Below are 26838 nucleotides of genomic sequence, written 5' to 3'. Positions count from 1 at the left end.
TAGTATGTATATATATATATGTACATGGTAGTTTTATATTAATGAAGTCTTTATAAAAAGGTCAACTTTGTCTCTTGTGAATATTACCTGTAGTTGAAAACAAATCCGGTTCAATTAAATGAATTATTTCTCCGGTAAGGTTCAAGTACAATTCAAATTATTAATTTTTTCCCAACAACTAAGAACTAAAAATGGCTGGAACAATTAGAAGTAGATAATAAGAGAACTTATTAAGTCTTTGAGGTAGAGTACATTATTTTCATGGCTTCAATTCTCTAATAAAAAAGAAAGAAAATGAGTGGAATAATCACCCAATATCCAAAGAAGTTTTTCAAGCATTATACTCATCCATGAGAGTAAATAAACAAAAGAAAACAAAGCCAAACAAACAAGGAACCCAGACCTTTTTCACAATTTTTCACAATTGTTATTAATGGAGTGTAACTCTTGCTTATGCAAGTGAAAAATATCAAAGTAGAAACACACAAACATACCCTAACGTTAGGACACCCAACTAGTTTGCAAGACAAAGCTTTTGATAATCATAGTGAATGTGTTTCTTTTCTTTTTTTTTTTTTAATCTTTGGGACTGCAATTTTGAAGCACCTTCTGTAGAGGGAGCAAGAGTCCTTTGGTATATGTGCCATGGAACCTGAAATAACTTTTTCATTTAGATTTCTTCTCGCTGGTTAGAATGCGAAAATTTTTAAGGGGTTTTCTTTGTGCCCATTACAAGAAGACATTGTGAAAAACCTCGAAGTTTTCAAGCTTCAACTATGTATTTGAGTCTCTAGAAAGTTCAAAAATTAAAGAAAAATCTCTCCCAAGATTTTTCAAAAGCATATTTCTACCTGTCTTTGAAGACTTTTTCAATACTGATTTTTGAATTTTTGTTTGTTTGAGCAACCTCTGAATTCAAATGACAGTTTACAGTGAGATAAAATCATAGTAACAGAATGACAGAAAGTCCACTGTCACTGACCAGAGCCCAAGCTAATAACCTTATGAGGAACTACCCCTCCTATAGTGTAACCTTAGAAGAGATACATTCTAAATGAAGGCTGGTGAGTACATGCACTGCAAAACTGTGATCTGAAGCATATTATGGTAGGGATTTCAAACATGACCTTTCCACAAAATCTTACACACATGGACATCAATTTAGCTAACTCAAGGACGAGAATGGGTTCTATTAGCAAATGAAACAATATACATCCTTTCTGTGCTCTAATATACTTTCATTCACAATGAATCTTTTTTGCCAATGCAATTCAAGCATATCCGGTATTAAAGAAAAAGGAAAGACTTCTTGACCAAATGTTCAGCAACAACATCAATGCCAGAAATCTATCTGCCGGTTGGGGGTTATTTCCAAAAATTTAAGAGTTTCCAAAGAAGCACTGCATATGAGGCAAGAATGGACAGTTTATGAAATCACATCTGTTGTGGATGATTCTATATTTTCTTTTCAATGATGAAGAATTTCGTCTGGGTAATTCCCCCTAGTCTTTTGTCTTGATGCAAATCAACAGATAGAATATTTCTGAAGAAGATGAAAAATAAAGCTCAAATAAGATTTTTGGAATAATAAAGGCTTACCACTAAAATTTACTAATCAGAGATTATTAGCTTAAATGGATTTTACTGGATTACATCTAGAAGGGGAAAATGTCTTCAAGTGGCATTTGTATCTAAATCCCAAAAAAGTGCTTCGATATCCCATTTATCACCTTTTTAATAAGTTCTAAAGTCAGATATTCTTCTTCTTTGTGTTTTTAGTGCAAACTTCTGATATCAGTATAATAGTCTATTTAGAGAAGCTAGTTTATAAGAATATCATTCCAGTGCATTTTATTCAGTATTACATAAATTTTTATATCAAATTAATCTTACCCAGTTCAGAAGGAAAAAAAAAATAAAAGCAGTTTCTATAATAAAAAAATAGGCTTCGGGTGATTACATATCAAAACAGGTTCATCCATTTTAACAAATGTACTGCTATGGAGGAAGATATTGATGGGAAGGGAGAGGTACGTGTGGGGGCAGGAAGTATATGGGAAATCACTGTACCTTCTCAATTTTGCTGGGAATCTAAAAAAACAAAGTCTTTAATCACTCTAAACTTGTCTAAAAAATAAAGTTTTAATAAAAAAGAAGGTACAAGTGAGATAAAGAAGTTGTATATAAAATATCAAAAAAGAAATCTCGATTCATGTAAATAATTACACTATTTGTAACTATACTTGGGATTTTTTTTCCTTCACAAACTAATTCAAAAAGTACATTCAATTTTACTTGAAATAAGCGGTAAAATAATTAGTGTAGCAATTTTCATAAGCTATCATGTAAGTTTACTTTTGGCACTGAAGAAAATATCTAACTTAAGGGACACAAGAACACTTCATTCATTGATGTGGCTTCTGAGAAATGTTTGGGATATCAGAGGAATAAAACAGAGCAAATTATTATTTGGTTAGTTCCAAGTTAAAGCGGCCAAGTAAACCATCTTACCATTTATACCTATTACTTCATTCCCTTTGTATTATCATCGTACATCCATGGGCTATTCTGCACTGTGGGTGTCATTCTGGAGTTAATACACGGGTAATGAACAAGGCCACATTCTCTCAAAGATGCACAGCCATCCTCTCCCCAACCTGCACCTCCTGTTAAATTCACTGCGTGTTAGTTATCTGAGCCTCCGGTGAGAAATACATCCACTTTCTGCAAGTGCACACTTGGAACCAACCAAGAATACATTTTGCAATGCTTTTCTTAGTGATTTTTACATGTTGAGACAAACTCAGATACACTCCTCTATAATATTTGATATTCTTGGTGTGAAAGGCACATCATCAGAGGGGTTTATTTGTGTAACTTTTCTTTCAACTTTAATTCTTTTGATTAATGTACATTTAGTATATGTGCCTTCATTGACATTGTGATTTCTATATATTCATTTCTGTCTTTCTGTCCTGAATTGCAAAATGCTTAAGGGTAGACCCTGAGTCAACAAAGGCCTGGCATGGTATGCGTCAAGGGGGGCACTCCCGGCTTTTAGACAAAAATGAGTGGTTATCAGAGAAACAGATGACAAAGCTGTTAAAGGAGAGGGAACAATCATTTTTAGGATTCTTTTATAATCTAGAAAAACATTTTTAAATATATTATTTTGCTTGATTTCTACATGTAAGAATCTTTAGTAATTTCTGAAGGCATGGTTTTTTTAAAAATATCTTTTATTAAAACTAAGTCTTCAGAGCTTGCTACATACATTAGTCCATATTTCTTGTATTAACTATCAGAATCCTAACAGGGAAAATAAAATACTTAACTCAGAGAAATCAGTCCTGAGAAGTGGTAACACAAAATAAAGCTGTATTTGAAAGGATTGCACGTATGCCACAAATAAGTAATTTCCCCAGAATATCAGAATGAGTTTTATAATACTGATTTTAAGCGTTCTTTCATGACATTAAGAAAAGTCTGTGGTATATTATTAGGTTTAACACAAGCTTTCCTGTAAGCTTTAATTATAAGCATTTCACCTACTTGTTTTTAAATTGGAGAAACAGATTTTAAGTTACATTTTTAAGTTAACTTAGAACCAATATGCATTTCTAAAATTTTCTGGGGTCTGCTTTAAAAATCAAGAAGACAGATACTGAGGAAACACATACTTTCCTTGCGAATCTAATTTTCCAGTATGTTGGACGTTAAAGACTTCACGATGATATTTACAGTGGCATTATTTGTAATTGCCAAATACTGGAATCAACCCAAATGTCCCTCAGTGGAGGGATGGATAAAGCATGCCTTATAATGGAATATGTACTCTGCAGCAATAGAAAGGAACCAACCATTGATACACTTGACAACATTGATGAATCTCAAATGCATTATACTAAGTAGAGAGAAGCCAGACTCAACGGGGTACGTACTGCATGATTCTATTTATATGACCTGGAAAAGGCAAAACCGTACTGGACATGAATTAGACTGGTAATTTCCAGGGGTCTGGCGTGAAGGAAGAATCTGACATAGGCACAGGGGGATTTTTTGGAGTGATGGAGCTGTCCTAGAACTTGATTGTGGTGGTGATTACCTGACCATGCTTTAGTCAGAACTCACAAAACTGAATTTTACTGTACATAAGTTATGCTTTAATAACTGAAAATTTTCTTTTTAAGATTAAAAATTCATTTTAACTCATTTCAGGTATTGCAGATATGCATCTTTCACAAATATGCTGAATATTCTTAGTGGCCTTCACATAACTTATTTAATTCTATTTGAGACTACGGAGCAACATTAACAGAAACATGATAAATGCTTGACTGTTGTGGAATATGCAAGGATGCCTTCCCTTAATATGAAATAAAATCTCATTTTAATCCTATACATTTTCTATCAATGGATCGATATGTTCATGGACAAATGGAGAATATAGGATAGATCATGCCTCTGTGGGACAAAAAAGAAACAGTATAAGGAATATATTTTACATTGTATATTTAAATAGAATCCAGTGGCTCACATTTCAATGGCTAGGTTTTTTGTGATCATAAATCAGCTTTTTTGTAAATGATAACTAACAGGTTTGTCAGACTATTAGGATTAATGTTATGTCAGTTCTCATCAGAGCTTTTAGTTAGAGACAATGAAAGATTAGTGGAATTAGTGGTATTCCCCCTACCAAGATTATAGCCATCCACCAAATTTCATTTTCCCACAAAAGATGAGAAGGGATTATTCTATGTGAATTTAGAAATTACAACACTAGAATAAAAAGGAGAGAAATAATACTCATATTACTGCTTTTTCTGTTGAGACTGGTTTAAAATGATATAGTGGCAACCCTCAATTGTTTTCATCAAGGCATCAACCAGTAGTTTCCAGGGATTCACCACAAAACACCAGAATATCTGAGTTCGGATGGTCAAGTTACTTTGCAGGAGATTTGAACAAAGTTTATTTTGCTGCATAAACTCACCAATTTATAAGTCTGAGTTTCAAATATCAAATCATATCAATAGGTCAGACTCAAATGCACAAACATTCTACATGATACAATGAGAGAAGAACACCACAGTGATCACAGTGAACAAACTGAAAAGAAAGACCCACTCTCCACCATCCCTTATATGTCATGTCAATTGTTACCTACAGGAGACCGCCATCTTTGATAATAATGAACCTTTCCATTTACCCAAGGTAGAACAAACAAAAATAGTGCAATATCTTGGCCAGTCTTAAAAAGATTTTAAGGTACTGGAGGAAAGCTGGTTCAGAGACTAATGAAAGAGCAACCATATTCATTTACTAGGATTAAAAAAATAGGGGCGCCTGGGTGGCTCAGTCGGTTAAGCGTCCGACTTCGGCTCAGGTCATGATCTCACGGTCCGTGAGTTTGAGCACCGCGTCAGGCTCTGTGTTGACAGCTCAGAGCCTGGAGCCTATTTTCGATTCTGTGTCTCCCCTCTCTCTGACCCTCCCCTGTTCATGCTCTGTCTCTCTCTGTCTCAAAAATAAATAAACGTTAAAAAAAATTAAAAAAAAATAGAGTAGCCTCTTAATTACAGCTTTATCTTCCATTGAAAAGTTTTATACCATATTTGTCTTATACTTAAATCAATAATAATTTCTTATCATTGGGCATAAAAAGGATTCATGTAAAACCAAAGTACATTCAGTCTACAGGAATCCTCAGGTGAATAACAACAGAATATGTTTTCCTGCTCTTTTGACACTGAGCACAAATAATGAGACCTGGTATGCACCATATACAAAATAACACACTTCCATCAAGCTCATTCCCTTTCAGTGGTTTTAAATTACAATGTGATATTTGGATTAATATCTCCCAAGGCTTAGTACTTTTTTCTCTTCTCTGTCTTCAAATCTTAGTCAAAAACAAAGCAAAACAAAACAAAACTCTCCCCTCTCCCATGAGTTTGCCAAATAATTTCATTCATATTCATCTAACTTTATAGTTTTACACTTACATTTACATATAGACCATTCTGGAGACTGTTTAAAGACAACCACAATCACACGTGCGTTCACATGCACAGATCCTGATGTTTGAAGTGTGGACCTTTTTGGTGACTCTGGAGGGTGGCAGTAGTTGAGGTTACATCCACAAAACTACATTTCTAGTTTATTTTCTGAAGCAATTTGGTAATAAATGGAGATTTTGATAGGAACCAATAATGTTTTTACAATCAACATTGCAGGGGTAAGTGGTATAGTCTCCTTCAAGGTAATGCTTTAATATGTAAGTTCGTATACTGTTGAAAATCTCAGAGTTACATTCGTATGCCTAAGAGCATAGCCAATCTACTAAATTTGTGATTTGACATGTAGAAATAAATTTGTTAGCTTTAGATAGTACCTGCTGAAATATTTACCTGAATATAATATTTGGATGTTATGTCTAATTGCTCCCTCAACACTTCAATCTAGGTGTGTGTGTGTGTGTGTGTGTGTGTGTGTGTGTGTGTGTGTAACAGGCATCCCAAACTCTTCAGGTCCCTCAGTCTCCATTTTACACCTCTGTCCTGTTCCCACATCTGTTCCTTCTCCAGTCTCCCTCACTTTGGAAAATGGCACCAACCATTCACTCGGTTTCTTTAGCCAAAAACTTATGTAAGAAGAGTCGTCACTATCATCCTTCACAGATATCCAATTTATTAACAGGTACCACTGGACCAAAATATACCCCAAAGCTGACCCAGTAACTCCATCACCGTTACTCCAGTCAGAGCCCTGACCATCTCTGACTGGTCTACCACATCAGATGACGGCACTCTCCATTGGTCTCCCTGCTTCCCCAAAGACCATTCTTCACACAGCCAGGGAAATTCTTTAAAAATGCGAACCAGCATCATGTCATAATGCTGACCAAAACTTTCTAAAACTCACCAAACCAAAGTTCTTACCTTGGCTTTAAAGACAGTATACTATTTAGCCCCTGAATACCGTATTCAACTCTAGTCACACTGTCCTTGCTGCTCTTCAACATGCTGAAGGGATTCACGTGCCTCCCTTTTCTACACTTGAGTCGTCTAGCTTTCATGCTCTTTACCCAGATAACCTCATGGCTTGCTCCTTTACTGCTTTCAGGCTCTGGTCAAATATTACCTTTCCTGATGACTTTACCTAAAGTATAAACCTCCATATACTGTTTATCCCCTTTCCTGCTTTATTTTTCCTCCTAGCACTTACAACTACCTGACAAAATACAATATCATTATTTGTTTACTTTCTGTTCTCCTAACTAGAGCACAAGTTCCAGTGAGGATGGGATTTTATCTAGTTCATGCTGCATCTCCACTTATTACACACAACTGAGTAAAAAGTAGCTCAGGCAAAAATTAGGATTCTCTATTCACCGAACTGAAAATGTTATTAGCACCTTATCTGTTTGGAAAAGCAGGTAACAGTGATCAACACCACCGTCTCCAACAGCAAACCTTTCTTTTTTTTTTTTTTTTTAATGTTTATTTATTTCTTTTTTTTTTTTTTTCAACGTTTATTTATTTTTGGGACAGAGAGAGACAGAGCATGAACGGGCGAGGGGCAGAGAGAGAGGGAGACACAGAATCGGAAACAGGCTCCAGGCTCTGAGCCATCAGCCCAGAGCCCGACGCGGGGCTCGAACTCACGGACCGCGAGATCATGACCTGGCTGAAGTCGGACGCTTAACCGACTGCACCACCCAGGCGCCCAAATGTTTATTTATTTCTTACAGGAAGAGAGCACACACACGAGCAAGTAGGGGATGGAGCAGAGAGAGAGGGAGACAAATAATCTGAACAGGCTTCAGGCTCTGAACTGACAGCACAGAGCCCGACGTGGGGCTTGAACTCACAGACCATGAGATCATGACCTGAGCCGAAGGCAGACACTCAACCCACTAAGCCACTCAGGCGCCCCTAAACCTTTTTTTTTTTTTTTTTTTTAACAAAAGTATTAATCAAATAATATTTGTTCAGCATGCATTTGAAGGCTTAAGATTAATATTCCAAAAGTACAAAAGGTGCATTTCTAAAAGACAAGGCACCCAAAATATTCTTCTGAAAAAAGAAAATGACATTCATCTGCATTCTAGAACATCTTACTTGAAAATAATCATTCCATTACTACTGGCAATAATTCTTCTGTTTATTTGTCAATATCTTGTGTCAAGTGAAATAATTTTTTTAACTGTTTCAGATTTCATTTAAATTTTAAAAAATCAAATTATTTCAAGACAAATATAATTTAGTAAAAATTTAGTAAAAATGTAATAAAAACAAACCACATAGGATTTTTTTCATTCTCCCCCTAGAAAATAGTAGGCACTCATGTTTCAAGCTTTTATTTAAAATTTTACATTTGTAGCTAAATGTCAATGATGTTAATTAAATAGAAACATTTAGAAAAACTAAAAAAAAAAAAAACCAAAAACCGAATCAATGTATACTAGTACAGTTTCAGTTTTCTTCTACAAACAGGATATTCTTAAAAATAAATTCTGTATTCTTCTAGGCCTCAACATAAGTCATACAATAAAAGTCACATAATTGCAAACAGTTTTACAAGAAAGTAAAACTATCACAGAGTAGCCTCTTATATCAAGTAAACGGTGACAGAGTAACATCAAATAACTTATTACTCTTTAGTAAATATTTATAACAATACAAAGTACATTTAAAGGTAAATGCTAGCTGTGACTTTCCTGAATTCAACACTGAGGGTCTCAACGTTTGTGAGAACTGCAAAAGTCTGGGTAGTAATTTGTGATTTTGCTTTGGACTTATTTTGAAACATGCAGTAAGAGTCTAACATAGAATTAAGTACTTGAACATCCAACATCCCATTTCGTCCCTATTTGCTGAGACCTCTGTTCTACGCCCCTCCAGTACTAAGGGTCTATTCCTCACTGTACCCTGGTTTACATTCTAATGAGGCCCAGATAGATCAAACATAACAAACAAAATGCAAAACTAGAGCAGTAATCCAACTCACGCTGGCTTCAGCAATGAGACACAACGAGCCGCAAATGAACATTTAAGCTGCCAAATATTTCATGTAAGTCAGCATTATAGATGAGCATCCCTTAAAAAAACATTGCATAGAATCTAAAAAGTTGAAGCTCAAAAGGAATTTGGAGATCATTTAAGATAAACACTCTTTCATTTATCAGATAGAGAAAGCGAGGCCCTGAGAAGTTACTTTGTTCAAAGACAAGACAAATGTTTAATATGCTGGAGTCAGGTCTGAGACCAAGTCGGATTTAATTTTAATGTTCACTTCAGAATTCCATGCTGGTTTCATAATAAGACAGTCCATAAATGACTACGGAAAATGCCTACTAAAATATTAAGTAACAAAGAAGGGCATGGAAATTATCTCTATAATATAATCTATGTCATGTAAAAAAAAGTCTAAAAATGTCAAAATGTTGAAACTCTGGACATGGATATTTGGAGTATGTAGATGCTCGAATTTACATATTTGTTAAATTTTTGTCATTTCTAGTTTCCATATTTTATACAATGAACAAATGCCACCCATATAGTCAGAATAAAAAAATTGAAGAGATAAATGTGCAATGAAAAGTCAACCCTTGCATTGTTAACTATGGTTAATTTGCAGCATGCAAAACAAAACTAATTTGCTGTTAAATCTGCATTGTTTAAGTATTTCTCTGTTTAAGTAAAGCAACTGCACTGTTTCTGAGGGAAAAATCAAGAATAAATGGAGAGAAAATATACTTACAAGGGCTTACAAACTGAAGTACTAGAAAAATGTCAATACATTACACTATGAATTTATTCTTACTTTATAGGAGAAACACGTAACTAAAATACATACGAAGCAAACTGCAACCTCTGCTTATCTCACTTGCCAACATGAATTTAATAAACAGAATGTGAAAATTTAACCTAATTGGCAAGGTTTTATTTACTTTGTTTCTGACGTTCTCTGAGTTATCAGAATTAATTGAACTTAAGATATTTTATTACATATATTCAGAGTTCATCTGAGGCTATGATATCATATGTTCTTACTGATTTAGAGCCTACTATACAGAATATGTGCATTTGCTTCCAACTTTTATGTCAGCTACATTATCTGGCATTTCCCAGATAAGTTACCACTGGAGAATGCTCCAATGAGCTTAGTTTTCCACTGTCCCCTGAATGATGGCAAACTTCACACTCTTGCTGCTTCTCATCTGCTCCCTTTTTGAACTGTGCTTATTCTCCATGACTCAGGAAATTTCCATCTCTTTATGAAACATCCTTGACTTCCAAGGTCTGTAACAGTCTTTCCTCCAAGTGAAAGTAAAAACTAACAACTAGAATTGTACAAGTCAACATAATGTTCTCCAGAGGTTTCATGTGTGTTAATTTTATTTTCTAGAGTAGAGTGCAAACTTCAGGGGCTGGGTTTAGCTTATCCTTCTTTTGCATCCATATGTATAGGGGATCTCAGTGACCAGCAGAAAAAGGAGTAAATGCTCTAAGACTTTCAGTTGGAAGTGAGGATCTTACCCGATAATCAACCAAGTAACCACATATTTGTGATATATGCACCACACAGCAAAAACAGTAAAGTGTTAGGGAAGAATCAGAAAGGACAAGAAAAATATTTTGCTCTCAAAACCTTATAACCTTTTTTTTAATGTGAAGAAGCACTTTAAAATTAGAAAACAGTGCAGCAGAGTACATAATTAAATGTAGACAATAAACTGTGTAGGAAGAAGACTGAGAATTAGTCTTACCACTTATTATCATTATGAATGAAGAAGTCAGAGAAGTTTTCATAAAGAAACAGAGCCTGAGACATGGACCTATAGAATAAAGATTCTGAAAAGGTGGTGCATAGGAGGAAGCAACTTAAAAATTCACAAAGCCAAAAAAAAAAAATCAAGACAAGATTGGAGGGGAAACATTAGGAATTACTGAACAATATTTTAGTTAGGTAAAATTCTGTGGATCTTACTGCTAGCAGAAGAGCATAGATTAACTTAAAAGGAAAGAAAAAAACAATGCTGGGTTTTGAGCAGGAAACTGATCTGGGGAAAGCAGAATTAAAACAATTCAGCTGTGTAAACAAAATATATTGGAGAAAAGGCAGGTAGCCTGATTTAATATAAAGAGTGGAAAAATTGGAATCAGGAGACTTGGTTTTATCTTGGTTTGACTTGGGTACCTATATTAACTAACTGCCTAATGTGCTTCTTGTGTCCCCATTTTTCAAATGAGATAACCCAGGTTAACTTATTTTTCAGTTAATGCATTTTAAAATCCATTGGTATTAATTCTAAAATCATAACACATCATCCATCATGTCTGTTCTTCCAGACATCCAGCTATGAGGCAACAGGGAAGATTAGCTGACTATAAAAAACTTCAAAAGAACAAGCAAATAGGACTTACTGGCTGAATGGATTCAGAAATTGTGAAAATTGAAAGAATCAAAGATTATTTTCTGATATCACACTGGATAGTTGGGATAAATGTGACACCACTTGGGAAGAGAGATAAATTGAGGGGAAAGTGCACCGTGCTACTCTGTCCTCTTTATTTTTATTTTTGAGAGAGAGAGAGAGAGAGAGAGAGAGAGAGAGAGAAAGAAAGAATGACCACCGGAGCATGAGTGGGGGAGGAGCAGAGAGAGGGGAGAGGGAGACACAGAATTGGAAGCAGACTCCAGGCTCTTGAGCTTTCAGCACAGAGCCTGATCTGGGGCTCGAACTCATGAACCGTGAGATCATGACCTGAGCTGAAGTTGGATGCTTAACTGACTAAGCCACCCAGGCGCCCCTGCTCTGTCTTCTTCTTAGATACAAAGAAGACTCAAGTTCTCTCTCCCTGTTGTTCCATATGCAACCTCAGAGTTTAGGTAAGTAATCACATATGCTGTGGTTACCAGCAAAGAATCAGGAAGGACCTTGATTTCTGGTACTTTATAAATCTGGCTGAATCACTTTTATTGATGTGTTTCTATTCACCTTGTACTTTCTGTATTGAGTACCTCATATCGACTATTTACCATATCCGTATGCATGGAGAGATGCTCTGCAAATTCAGTAAAACTCACTTGATGCTAGGGAGAAGGGCAGCAGCTGGAGGAGGAGGAGAAAGCCGGGGAGGAACATCATATTCTTCACTTCCCAGGTGACCATTGGAAAAGACCTGAAAGGAAATCCAAGGGTTCATTTAGAATTTAACTTCTGGAGGACCTTAAAACAGTAGAAGCTCTTAGAAAACCTATAATTTTGAAAAGAACATGTAATTTCTGTTTATTTAAACAAGCGCAATATCATATAATTACTTAGGAGTCAGTTGCACCATAGTGATTATTCACCACCACCACCCAAAGGAACACCAAGTTATATGTAAAAAGTATAATACAACATGATTCTTAAACACATTGAGAAGGAATGCGTACTATAATTTCTATAAAACAGATACACACAGCTTGATACACAGATGGTGAAATTCCCCAAATAACCATCAGTTTTTATTGAAAAGTTACCATTCTCCATAGGATTCAGGGAAGAAAAAGCAGTACCAGTGCAATTCTTATTTCAATTCTCCCAAATAAAAGTGTTCTAAATTATATCTCTCTGGGGTTAAGAGAACATTTTTAAACTTCTTGATAAAACCTTACAGAAATGCCTTTCATCTTTCAAGGCTGAAGCATCAACACTATTGGGAAGTAGAGCCCGCCTGCTCTTTCAGAGCGCGTGCAGTTTTAACCAGAATTTTCAGTGTGAACACCACCAACTAAAACGGTTACCTTGCTCATAAGGTACCGGCAGAGAACCAGTGTTTTGTTACTCAGATTCAGAAATTCTGATTCCCAGGTTTCTCAGTTACACTACAGGGACTGAGCAACAGCGCTTGTGACTGATCCGAGAACTTGAAATAAAGCAATTAAAAAAAGAGAAAATAACTTCATATAGACATATTCACACACATACAAAAAAGATTAAACCTATTTTAAAATCTTTAAGTAATTATTAGTGTTTTATCATGGGGCGCTCACTTCAACTCTTACGAATTCATATTTAAAGGATAGGCTTAAGTGGGAGCAAAAGGCTATAATGTAACCTGAATAGCCCTAAAGCCCCATCAATGACCTACCAATTTCTTTTCCTCCCCCTGTATTTCTAAAATGCTGCTGAAGCTCTAAAATGCAAAATTGAAAAGCCCATACCTTCTCTATCAACTTAAAATAAAAAACATGGTTTAAAGAATACATTTGAAATACATCAATATTTGCATTTCAAAGTTACACAATCTAAATCTTATGGCATTGAAGTTTCACTCGAAAATCTAGGACCTGTGCTAGAGTTCCAATGTCTCCTTTGCACGGCTCCCTCATTCGATGCGCTCTTATAGTCACACTATGATAAAACAGATCCTAAACACGGTTTCATTCTGAATTCCATGTTCCCACCTGTACCCACTTCACTAGACTTAATCATTTTAGCTGCCGCTACCTGAGTACAATAAATTACAAGTTGGGCTAAAATAAATATTTTATGTTCTCTGGAGATTTGAAAAGCCTGTTTAAAAATAGGAGAAAACAATAATTCCTCAAATGTGCGGATGGATAGCCATCGACTGAAGCAGTTCGCACTGAAACCCCACAGATTCAGGCCTTCTTTATTCAACTGAGGAAACAACTTTTTCCTCTGTCCCAAATCTACCGCAATTCCACTGAAATTACTACCAACTTAAATATTCTGATACTATTACTCCTCTGCCAAAAAAATAGAAAAACAAACAAAAACAACAAAAAAAACCTTTAAGACCTCTTTCCTAACAAATTAAAGATAACATAGTATAGAATTCAAGACTCCGTATTATTGGTTAGAATCTACACTGCCATAATTTCACCTATCCTGCCTATTCTCTCTCTCTTATTCTATCCATGAAAATGGACTTCCTTTGCTATGCATATTTTCTCTAACCTCATGCGGTTCCTTCCTGTCGTGTCTATAAAAACACCTACTAATCTTTTCATGTCTATAGCCAGTGACCTTCTTGTGTGCAGCTTGCTTTATTCCTTCTTTTACACTGCATCTCAATTTGATTTTTTTTTTCTTCTTGAGGATCCCATATTGTATTTTCTGAACGCTTCTCTTACGCCTTATCTTTTAGTTAATCATACACCTGTCTCATTCTCACCACACTACACTGTGCTTTATTCATTTTGTATTTCCCATGCTGTCTTGAACATCCTAAGTACTCTTACAGCTAAAGGAGGTTGAAGAATGAGGAGACATTAAGGTAAGTTTGGGCTTATGGAAGAAGTTTAATCTGAGTTATCACACAATTTATTATAAATTCTAGGTTATCCTAGATTAATATTTTTCTATATGCCTCAAGACAGCATTTGTTACTAATCTTGGAAGTTTGAAATGTCTTATGATTCAACTGTTGTCTAAATATTAAGCTTAAGGTGTTTGGGATCCTTGAGATTCAGGGAACACATTTGTGATAATCGTAGCACAATTAAGACAAACCTTTTTATCTGTACAAAACCCCAAACACAACCCCTTTTCCCTATCCCACACATGTAAACCCACACAAAATCTACCCCAAAAATATCACTATAGTTTGTCCTTCTACACCATCAGATTGGCAATGAAGCCAGTGAACATAGAGGACTTATTTCTTGATAGACAGCCCTTGAGATTTAGAGATAAGTTTGAGGTCATTCACATAAACATGTGCCTCTCCACCAAAAGAGCAAAAGCCACAATCTCAAAAAAAGGGGAATCTTTCGATGCATTTATCTAGCAGCATCTTCAAAAGATTATTGTACACAGGGTCATTTTAGAATAATGTCACTTGAAGTAACATAACAAGTCAGAGATAGTTTTTATCACATTAGAAACAGCAGTATTCTTAACCTTTCGAGAGAAACCAATAAAGATAGCTTAACACAACGTTAGCATCTAGATCTAAGTAGATAAATCTCAAGTTTCCAATGATGTTTTAAAGCATTTTAATGCAAATATTTTCACCTCAGCTAATTAAAACAAACCAACAACAGTAAGTATCTAGCCAACAAAATACTTATTAAGGGACAGGTGTCCTATTAAGGGACAGGTTTCTAGAACGCAAGAATTTCAGAGAAAGGAAACAGTACTATAGGAAAGAAATCTCTTACCAATAATACAAGATAAATAAACCTAGCAATTCTTAGCTTGCAGATTCATGTTAAAAGTAAAGGATTACTTTAGCTAATCTGATCACTCAAGGTAGGGGTGGGGGGATAGGGAGTTGATGAAAGTCACAGGGAATTCTTACACTTCATTTTAACGATGAGCTGGACAGCTCTTTCCCTAACAGCTCTGTACAAGTAGGAAATGCAGTAGAATTTACTCTTGCTGTCCTTACCATTTGCCAAGCGAAGATGCAAATCAAAAGGGCAAATGCCTCTAGTGGATGATGGGAAGTGGCACAGGGACAGAGGACACATGATGAAGGAGAGCGAGGTGTCACTTCATGTACAGGGTGTCCATTTTATGAATTCCCTTATGGTAGGTATTCCACAGGTACACTTAATTCTAATGTAAACATTTGGTGCTTATTTGGGTTTCTTATCTTTAAAATGGGAAGATGATGTTTAATTTGAAGTATTACCTCTAATGAAAATAAGTCTAAAGGATAGTTGCTCCTATTTCACACAAGAATGCATTTGCTTACAATTAACTGGGGAGACTTATGGGTTATGTGAAGGTACATCAACTTCCAGATATCTAGATCCCCATGCCCTTTATTTCCATGATAAAATGTTTTAAAAACTGCATACTAGGTAATAGGTATGGACGGTGAGGATACATTGTAACATTTACCATTCTCATTAAAAACAGGAGGAAAAGAAATCCTATTTTAAACAAGGAGATTATATTCTACCTTTGGCTGAAGGCCAGTGCTGGAAAAATACATTAAAAACTGTTTTTCTTAAAAAAAAGAAAAAAGGTGGAGGGCACCTGGGTGACTCAGTCAGTTAAGTGTCCAACTTTTGGCTCAGGTCATGATCTCGCAGTTCATGGGATCGAGCCCTGCATCAGGCTCTGTGCTGACAGCTCAGAGCCTGGAGCCTGCTTCGGATTCTGGGTCTCCCTCTCTCTCTGACCTTCCCCTGCTTGTACTCTCTCTCTCTCTCTCTCTATCAAAAATAAATTACATGAAAACAAAGTAAAAAAACACCAACAAAACAACTGTTTTTCTTCCTTGTATGTCACGGGTGTTCTCTTCCTCCAAGCCCTCTCCTGCCCTGCCCTCACCCACACAAACCCAGCACACATACACTCTCTTGCGTCTATCATCAGCTTCAGTACTGTACTAACTTAACAATCAAGTGCTTACCAAGTGCTCATTAGGAATTATGCTAAATAAAATGAGAGGAGAGAGAGACAGAGATGATGGTTTTGGTTTTAAATTTAAAAAAGAAAGGACAACTATTTTGAACGAGGATGTCCAGTGTTACAACTTATACTGCTACTTCGTGTCTAGTTGTTACTTTTGGTTTTATTCCAGACCTGAGGTGTATGAAGATTTAGATATTTGGAGAGTGATTATTTTCCCAAGATACTAGGTACTATTATTCTTCCACTTCATAAAGTAAGAAAAATAAGAGAGACAAAGCAAGAAACAGACTCTTAACTAAAGAGAACAAACTGATGGTTACCAGAGGGGAGGGGGGGGGGGGGGTGGGGAAAGACATGATGGGGACTATGGAGTGCACTTGTGGCAATGAGCACCAGCTGGTGCATGGAAGTGTTGAATCACTATATGTACACCTGAAACTAATATTACACTGTATTAACACTATACTGGAATTTAAAATTAAAAAAATAAATACTTCTTATGTTCTAAACAAATCTATTCATTACAAAAAAAGGTAAGAAAAATAAGTGGACTTGGGACAAAGGTGTAGGAAGTTGTTTGCATCCACAAAGCCAGCAAATTCTAGAGCAGGAAGTAAAACTCAGTTCTGATTCCAGAGCCTGGTTGATCTGTATTGATAAGATTTTTAGTAATGTTGAAATGCAGCTATCGGGTTTGCTTTATCCTTATCATTTTCCTTCTGCCTGAGGGGCCGAACAGTTCCTCTGCTACAAAACATTGTTAAATTTGAAAGGGAAGAGAACACTGGGATTCTGGTCATCCTTGAACATCAGAAGGGTCTCACACAAAGAACACACTTAGAAATGTGAAATTAAGTCAGTTTGGATGGAGGACATGCAAAGATTAACAAGGCGAGAAAAGTCCAAGGCAGGATCAAAGAAACTGAGAAGCACAAGTCCCAGGATGGACTCAGTCTTCTGTTAGATGTTAGTTAGTTGAAGCCAGCCTCTTACTCCTCCGGAGTGAAAAGAGAGGAGTGAGGCTTTTTTCTACTTTATGTAAATTATGATGTACCTTGCAGTCTACTGAAGTTCCTTGTAAAGACAATAAAAGAGAAAAATAGGAGACATCTAGTTCATAGCATTTATTACATTAACTACAATAAATCCTTCTTTATAATCCACCTTAGAAGTTGAACAACTAGACTGAAGTCATAAATCTTATAAGTTTCATTTTGGTTAAAACTTCATGTCTAGGGGCGCCTGGGTGGCTCAGTCGGTTAAGCGGCCGACTTCGGCTCAGGTCATGATCTCGTGGTCTGTGAGTTCGAGCCCCGTCGGGCTCTGTGCTGACAGCTCAGAGCCTGAAGCCTGTTTCAGATTCTGTGCTCCCTCTGTCTGACCCTCCCCTGTTCATGCTCTGTCTCTCCCTGTCTCAAAAATAACTAAAACGTTAAAAAAATAAATTAAAAAAAAACCACTTCATGTCTAGTTGTTGTAACATGAAATTAGCTTAGAGAGTATAAGCACTGCATTAGTAATACACACAACATATGAGATTAGACCTTAAAGAATCTTAATGAGGGTTATTTAGCCAGAACTAAACAAGATTAAAATCCAGCTTTCTGTAAGAGATATTTTGCAATTTACTCAATGTTCTCTGGATAGTAACATGTATCAATGATCAGGACATGAAAGTTCAGATAGAAAACATTTAAAGGAATCTTCATAACTGAAGTCACTATTAACATTTCATACCTATAATTAATAAAGTAAAATTTCATACCTATAGCCTAAGAAATTATAACCTCAATTTAAAAAATGGTAACCTTCCATACAAAATTAACATCCAGTGTTCTAGGGCTTAGAAGGACAGGTTTATATTCGTGTTAAACTGTATAACATATTATGTAAAATAACCCTGAAATAAGAGATCTTCACTGAATTGGCTAAGATAATTACAAGTATTTCCACAATCCATTCAAGAAATAAATTGTAATATGTTGCTGAGATATAACCATTCAATTCACGTCAGAGCCTGTTCTGACACTTCTCAAGACAAGCATGATCATGTATGAATGAAAAGTAATAGACGTTGAAAGGAAAAAGAAATTATGCAAAAAACTCAAAAACAAAAAAATGGAAAAAACCAGCCGGTCCCTCCAATCCAGATTCCAGGTTGTGGAAATATACATTTGAGCTTGATAAGCATTCCATTTTCAGAGAACATTACTAAAAATGCTTTTGTAAGTACTTTTCTTCCATTTACACGTTTAGATAACCTTCAATGAAACTTTTAGAGATCTTCATATCTAAGATGAGAGACTGAACTCACCAAGGTGAGTCACTGGCAGAGTCATGGCAAACCCCCCCATTCTTCCCCTTTCTTCTGAATGCCACACTAGACATTGGAGTCTTCCTATCCTGGAGACCCTAGAATATCACTGAGGTTAAATATTATCATATGAACTTTCCATTATCACCCAACCATGACACACAAACACGTGTGTGCACACACATGCATATACCACACAGAAGCTGAATGTGTGTCATACTTCACACTTTTTGTTCTTGAATATATGGTTAACTCACCCACTGCAGACCGTTATTTTGAAGGAATTGATTACTGTCCTAAAATAACAAAGGTCAATAGAGAAGAATCAATTTAATATTAGTCTTCAAAAGAGGCAAAGCCTCCTTCAGCTGAGGGAAGACGGCAAGCATCTGATCTCACAGCCAAAAATATCATGGAGGGAAGCAAACACCAGAAACTATCAAGGGCCTACCAAGAATTCTAAACTCATTGATTTCTGCTGCTGCCTCTTTGGTTCCCTGTACACTTAAATTCTTTCCTGGGTATTTAAATGATAGTGGTGATATCTTTCAAGCTAGAGCTCAATATGTGTGACAGCCTTTCAGTTTTATGGATAAAGAACCTGCTTTGTGAGAGTGATTGGAAGTGATGTTTTTATGTAAGGGAGAAGTTCATTTTACCTGGATGCATAAGGCGTCTGTCCTTGGCAACCATTCCAATGACTGATTTACGACATGCTATAATTATTCAACTGTTTTTCAGATTAGATAGAACCAGGACAGCTTAAAAAAACAATAGTGCCGATTCTCCCACCAACAAGTTATTAATAGGAAAAAGTTTTGGCAGATGAAATAAGAGGAGGTGAAATAAATCTTTGGCAAAGTGTCTAGTCTCTTCACATTAAAATTAAATCATTACTCTGAACCTTCTTCCTGACTTCTTTTAAGTTCAAGTTTTAATGAGCTCCTGATTATTTATAACTTGGAGATAATTAAAGACCTTCAGGGAAGTGCCACACCAGGCAAAAATCCGCAAAAAACAAAAAACCATTGCCCCACCTTTCACACTACCTCCTATCAGAAGAGTTGGAGCAGCTTGGTTAGCTTCTGCTTTGTTTATTTCTTACCTTGGCTCCTTCTAAAGGCAAATCATGGCGTCTGTGTTTCCGCATAAGCACGGGGTCAGAGCCCACTCTACTGTGTCTTCCATTCACATTTGAACTTGCGGTGATTCCAGGCTTTGGAGAGCCATCCCCTAAGAGTCGACATCCCACCACCGACTGATTACTCCCAAACACATCCCGAGGGCACCAGGCTTCAAGAGGCATTGGCTGGTCTCTAGAAGGCACACTTTCCACGTGATGGAAGTGACGACTCAGTCTATTGTCAGGTGGGATTGGGGGAGGTCTCTCAGGTGGAGGCGGAGGAGGATCTCGTAAGGAGGAGGAGGTGCGGGGAGTGGTTTATCTTGCTTTCTCACCATGCAAGGAGAAGACTGAAGAGATACAATAGAAGAATAAATAAGTTAGAAGTTGTACTATTGATGCACTGAAACATGATTTCTGGACTCATCTACCATTGCCTTTGTTTTCTAAGCCATAATGGAGTTTTATTAGATTTCTGTGTCATCTTTTAATGTTTCTTTTTATCATCAATTAATGACATTTTTAAAAATTAATGAAAATCTTATGTAAATATATCTCATTAGAACTTTTTTTTTGTAGAAGATGAATACATAAACTCAAATGTTAAGGACTATAAACACTACACAGGAAAAAGTAGCAGGGCACAAAATTATATGATGATTTTGACTGGTTGACAGTAAAATAATATTTAGTCGTTTATTTATTTACACTTTTACACAATTTAGGAGACATAAAAACTATCAAAGTTGTTGTTGTTTTACTTTTTCAAAGAGCAACTTGATTTGCAATATCTCCGAGGGACTGAAAGTATAGGTTCTGCTGCCATTTTTGTGTTTCCACTGCAACATAAAGCAACTAGTAAGGGGAAAACTTGCTCTGATCTTGTCTTTTATCGTTATTACCAGAATGGTGGAAAATCACAAGTAATAGAGCAGCATTATTTATAAAACTTACTTGAATTTTTATGGATCCTTAAAATGGAAAAATATTGGTCTAATTCTTATATGGAAATATGAACATATATGCACTTGAATCTATATGCTTTTTATGATTTTATTTTTATTTACATGGTTCATCTCATGAATGATTTTGTGTTTTTATGGTTAGAAAATCATACAGAAAAAGGGAATGTGTTTACATAATTCTATGTTTACACCATTCTGACTAAACACCATCCAAAAAAGTCATAATCTGATCTTAAAACCTAAAAATCTTAACGTGATCTTAACTGTAACTGAGATCAAATACTACTAAAATGTCGTGCTTCTGACTCATTTTAGACTCTAAAGCATATTACCAAGTGGAATTAAGTTTTTAAATCTTATATTTGATAAAGCAAAATATGCCGTAATCAAATTTGGAAAAAAAATTGCGCAAAACTAAAATAAACTGCGGGCTTAGATTTACACAGAATTATATCTTTAATATTAAGGAGTAATGTAATTACTTTACAAATACTGTAATTCTTTGTAATTAATTCCTTCAGGTGAAGGTGAGTCACCCTGAAACACACATCTTAAAGCCCTTATGCAAATATACCCCATCACATTTTTCTTGTCAGGACACTACGAAAATGAGTGTCAAATATCATTCAATAAAAGCATGCGATTTATTTTAATACATATAATGATTTTCAAAATCCATTTTACAGAATAACTAGATTTACTCTCCTCTGCATTTTTACAAATCAGGGAACTATTACAGACATATGCTCTGAGTAATTGTGCAACTTTTATAGTAATAAAGCAAAAAGAGGATAGTGGGCTCACCACAAACAAAATGAGGAACATGTCAGAGTTCTTCATCAACAATTGAGAGCCCAAGAAATACAAGTAATGGAATTCAAAGGAACCTGAGCAATCAATAATTGTCACCTACATTCTGTGTGTTTCTAATAAAATCAGTTTACCTTTGGTGAACCAGTGGGGCTGCCACAGGGAGACCGAACTATGCCTTTCTGAATTAAGTCCAGGCGAGGAGGCACTGGTGGCAGGCTTAGATGTGGGATCTGGAGAGGATCTGGATGCGGCTTTCTTCTCTGTGCAAGGGGAGAGGATCCTGGTGATGTAACTGGTGAATTCTGCCTGTCAGTGCACTAGAATAGAGAAGGATAAAGATCATGTGATATGATGTGTAAAGTGTATGACTTTCAGTTCTTAACGAAGACCTTTGGTTTGGAGAAGGTGTCTGCCATTGAACATCTGTTAAAATAAACTCCGTTTACTCTGATTAATAGATGGCAAGCGCTCACATTGTCCCTCAAGGGCAATATTACGTAAAGAATAAATGGATAAGTTTCTCCTGCATATTACAGAAAGGGTCTAGGAAAAAAGAAGAGCAAAAGCGTAGTTTAAAACCAATCAAATACAAACATCTCCGGCAAAAGCCCATCCACAGTTAATGAGGAAACCAGAAATACACAATGCAGTGATGCACATTGCTCTTGGTTTCTGTACTATGGAATTTTCTTAAATCTTCAATTTACAGTATATGCTAGAACTTAGAAGTCATTTTGTTCCATATAAAATATGTATCCAGAGCATACTTGCCTACAAACCAATTAAATCAGGCAGAGTTTCAAAAATAAAAATGTGTATTTAAAATAAAAACAGCCTAATTGTTTTTTCCTGTAGGACTTCACATGGAAAAGAAAGCCTCAAGTTTTTATTTGCTACAACAGGTTTCTACTTTGTCTGGTAGATAAAATGGCATCAAAAAGCCAGTAAGAAGTACTTTGATTTGTACCTATGTAACCCTTTTTATTTTGTAATTTTTCTTTTAATGTGACATAACTTGATTGCAATTTGGTATAAAAATCATACTAACTAATCAAATAGCTTTACCAAGGTAAACAATATTGTCATGAAATATCAGGCAGTTTCCTTTTCAAGGCTAAGCTACTAGCTCTTTGGAGATCTAGGCTTGATTTTTTTTTTAAATTTTTTTTTTTTTTTAACGTTTATTTATTTTTGGGACAGAGAGAGACAGAGCATGAACGGGGGAGGGGCAGAGAGAGAGGGAGACACAGAATCGGAAACAGGCTCCAGGCTCCGAGCCATCAGCCCAGAGCCCGACGCGGGGCTCGAACTCATGGACCGCGAGATCGTGACCTGGCTGAAGTCGGACGCTTAACCGACTGCGCCACCCAGGCGCCCCACTAGGCTTGATTTTTACACCTACTATACTTTGATAGTCATCTATTTCCTAATGCTATTATTTTTAGAGTTTTAAGCTGTTGTTAACCCATTTTTCCTCTATCAGTCATTTTTATAGGAGCAGTCAATGTCAACAATTGACGATTTAATTCAAACTGTGGCAATAGTGAGAAAGATTCAGCCATTCTGTCTTTATCCGACAGGGGATGATAGATTTTTGTTCACAACCACACTTAGGTACATTGTGTAAGGCTTTTGCTAATTAACTAACATAGGGGTTTGTCTGGTGTTTTTCTCATGATTACACTCAGGTTATGGGGATTTTGAAGGAAGACCACGAAGGTCAACAAATATTTTAATAGCATCATATCAAGGGTCCACGCTATCAATAGGATTCATCACTGTTGATGCTGACCTTGATTACCTGGCTAAGGTATTGTCTGTCAAGGTTTCTTCACTGTAAAGTTACTCCCTTTTTCTCCCCCTGTCCATACTGTACTCTCTGCAAGGAAGTCACTGTGCACAGACCACACTTAAAGGAGTGGGAAGTTACAGTCCCCATTGTAAAGACTTTTTAGATAAATTTGAGTGGCTACAAAAGCTTCTAGACCATACCTCAGATATGCCTGAATATTGTCATCACATTGCTAAACTGCTAATTCTTTGCTTCTTTCTCTCAAGGGTGCCAAGTAACTAAAATAGGTCAATAAATTTACCCATAATTTTACATGACAATTTTAAGAACCTTTCTTTCTTTTTAGTAATTTCATGATTCTTTTTTATATGTCTTACCCTATGATGAAGCAAAAAAGGAAAAAATCTTAACTGCCACTAAAATTAGAAGAGAAAAGTAGAAACTCTGTAGTCACAATAAACTGATTCTAATGCAGCCATTGACTCTTAACAAAATAAAAATTCTATGCAAAAAGCCATGGAAGTCTCAGATGGTCAGGAATTTGAACCTTCTGGATGAAAAACAATCCAGAAATGATCATACACAGAACAGAAAGAATTCCTAATGTAAACTATGCACATCACAACCATAGTATTTTGAGTTAGGAAATGTCACAGGACCTCTAATTCTCCACAATTCCCATTAGGATAAATTACATTCTCTGAGAATTAGCAAAACCATTACCTGATAAAAATGCTTTGTTGCTCTGGTTATTATCCTTTACAAAAAAGACTCAAGAAGCAAAACTATCAACAGTTCCTATCCCAAACTACATACACAGACACATGCACATACACATATACACACAAACACACACAGGGAGAAAGAATATTAACGCATAGCACTTTATCCATTTAGTTGTTTGCAGGGAAATTTTTCAGTGCTAGGTGCACACATAGCAGACTGCCTATGAATAAAACCTCTGCTCCTCTGAGCACTTTTCTTTCACAACTATCTTCCTGCTTCCCTCAATACCTGAAAAAGAGAATTCTGATACAGCCAACAACCCACCATCACTATTGGACCTTGACTTCTGCTTTAATTACTAAATTTAAGCAGTTACCAAATTCCTAATATGTTTAAATAAAGGGATGGATTTGATGTGTGGTGAGTGAACTGTTAGATATAGAAAGGGTATACTAAAAATCCTCAGGACAGACATTCATACCAAGTGCAGCAATAACCTTGAACCTTAGATATCTCCAGATAAGCACATTCTCAACAGCTTTGTGAATGTAAGTGGAAGCAGACCTTGCCTAAGCACAAGTCATACTGTACTCTCAAGGTGATGATATACTGTCTTCCTGAAAAACTAATCCATTCTGAAGCATTACAGTATCTGTAAGTTGGCTTAGTTAGAAGAATTTTATGGAAGATGTATTTGTATATGAAGAAACAAAAAATATTGCATCTTTGTGATTATGTGGACTAAATTCACCATAACTCATTTATTTTCCTGAGTTCCCCTGAATTATATTAAAATCCCCTTGTAAGAGAAGATAATTAATAATGCCCTTTAGATAATCATGCATTACTCTTTGCTGAACCTTTTGCTATCTCTATGAATAAATCTGTAATTAAGAGATTTGCATTAAAACTAAAACTTTGCATTAACTTTTGTTGCTGGTAAAATTTCACACTAATGATGAACATTTGTAAACATTCTTAGTAGACATTTTTAGTAGATGGTTACATAAATGGCCCCTTTTAATTTATTTGAATAACCGTCATTTTTCTTTTCTTCCTATTTGATAGTCTGAGGAGAAAAGATACCTAACACAATGTTTCACACCTCAGCCCATAATTAAATTCTTAGATGAGACATTAAAAATTCATGACATCAAAGTGATTAATGCAATGTAAAGAATAGAAAGTGGGTCCTTTTTGCCTGTCTGACAATAAAGAGAAGCACAGATTAGATTGATTTAATGTGGACCCAAAATTATTTCTCCTTTAACTACACCTCTATTTCTATATAATATTTGAATATTTAATGGTCTTTTAAAGGACTTTGATTCTACAGTATCAGAATTTCCCCTTGTATAGGTAGGAACAACAAATGCCTCTAGAGCTGAGCTGTGACAAAGGCATATGGCCAGTCATATTTAGTCTACAGATCAATATTATTTCCAAATAGATTCTACAATCGGACATTCCCCTCAGCTCTTCCTCCTATCTTCTTCTACAGATCTAATCCCCATCCCAAGATCACTCAGGCCATATATCTTTCTCTTCTGATGTGTGATAAAGGGAGTTATTGGGGAAAACAACAACATACAACAAACCTGGAACTTATTCTCTGGCTAGGATTTAAATTCTAAATCTATGAACTATGCAAACTTAACCACCTCTTACTGATTTGCTCAGCATTCCTCATAATCACTACAATCTCCATTCTGTATAGAAATGCAGACTTAATACATGTACATAAAACCTCAAGTAGAAGAGTAGGAAAACATTTATTTAATCCTGAATAATAACAGTTAAGTATTTTGTTGCTAGGGAATTGGAATATGTGAATTTCAGATGTGGCTACCACTCAAACGAAAGTTCTAAAGTCAACTGATTATTAAAAGAAATAACCACACAATTAAAAAATAACCATATAATTAAACATATAATCCGATTTCCTACACATATATTTTCCATATATATAATATGTGAATTTCAGCTAGAACTTTAAAATGTCATATAGTCTTGCACAAATCACCCACTTGTTAATATTGTTACCTGTAGATTATAACAAATAAGGTTAAATCTATTTTGTGGAGACTTTATGGGACTAATAAAATTAAATGAATATGAAATAAAAAAGCTGCTACAAAACACTGAATTTTTATTTGGATGATACAATTAGGAGTACTGACTCTTTGATACAGAGGTGATAGAATGCAATCTATTACATCTTCAAAAGTCCAAAGTTTGCTCATCTTCAATACCAAGAGCTAATTCTACTAGAGATATTTTTAAACCAAAGTTTCCCCATCTTTATTTTCTTATTTTGTCCTAGACAGTGCTAGATAGCTCTCACACAGGTCTAAACAAATTCAAGTATCTAAACAAATAATTAGACTAAAGTCTTACAATACGTTCAGACGTCAAAACTGTCATTGTATTATTTATAGTTATTAATTCTGACATTAGCACAAAATTCTAGAATGTAATAAATTTTATTTTTTGCCTCTTGATTTAGAGAACATGGTAACTATAGAAATAAATATAAGAGAAAAAGTAGTAAATTCTAGAATTTAACATAAATTTTTTTCATCTGGATCTGGAGAACATGTCAAATACGAATAAATAAAAAGAGAAAAAGTAGTACAAAGTAGGTTTAAAAGTTTAGGGTCACACATGTTGTCCGACTGTTCACCATAATAAACAAGTTTTACTGATTTTGGTGCT

General features: G+C 35.6%; 1 protein-coding gene across 1 annotated transcript in view; it reads right to left on the bottom strand.

Moving 5' to 3' along the window:
- The window catches only part of CBLB (Cbl proto-oncogene B), a 213320-nt gene that overhangs the window by 34780 nt on the left and 151702 nt on the right, over window positions 1-26838 (bottom strand). The window contains 4 exon segments of the mRNA XM_030330544.1: window positions 12097-12191; window positions 19810-20120; window positions 20123-20177; window positions 21737-21922. Of these exon segments, the coding sequence (XP_030186404.1) occupies window positions 12097-12191; window positions 19810-20120; window positions 20123-20177; window positions 21737-21922 (647 nt within the window).

Source organism: Lynx canadensis, chromosome C2 (genome assembly GCF_007474595.2).
Source record: "Lynx canadensis isolate LIC74 chromosome C2, mLynCan4.pri.v2, whole genome shotgun sequence".
NCBI classification, from domain to species: domain Eukaryota; kingdom Metazoa; phylum Chordata; class Mammalia; order Carnivora; family Felidae; genus Lynx; species Lynx canadensis.
This window is presented reverse-complemented; position numbering and strand designations above follow the sequence as displayed.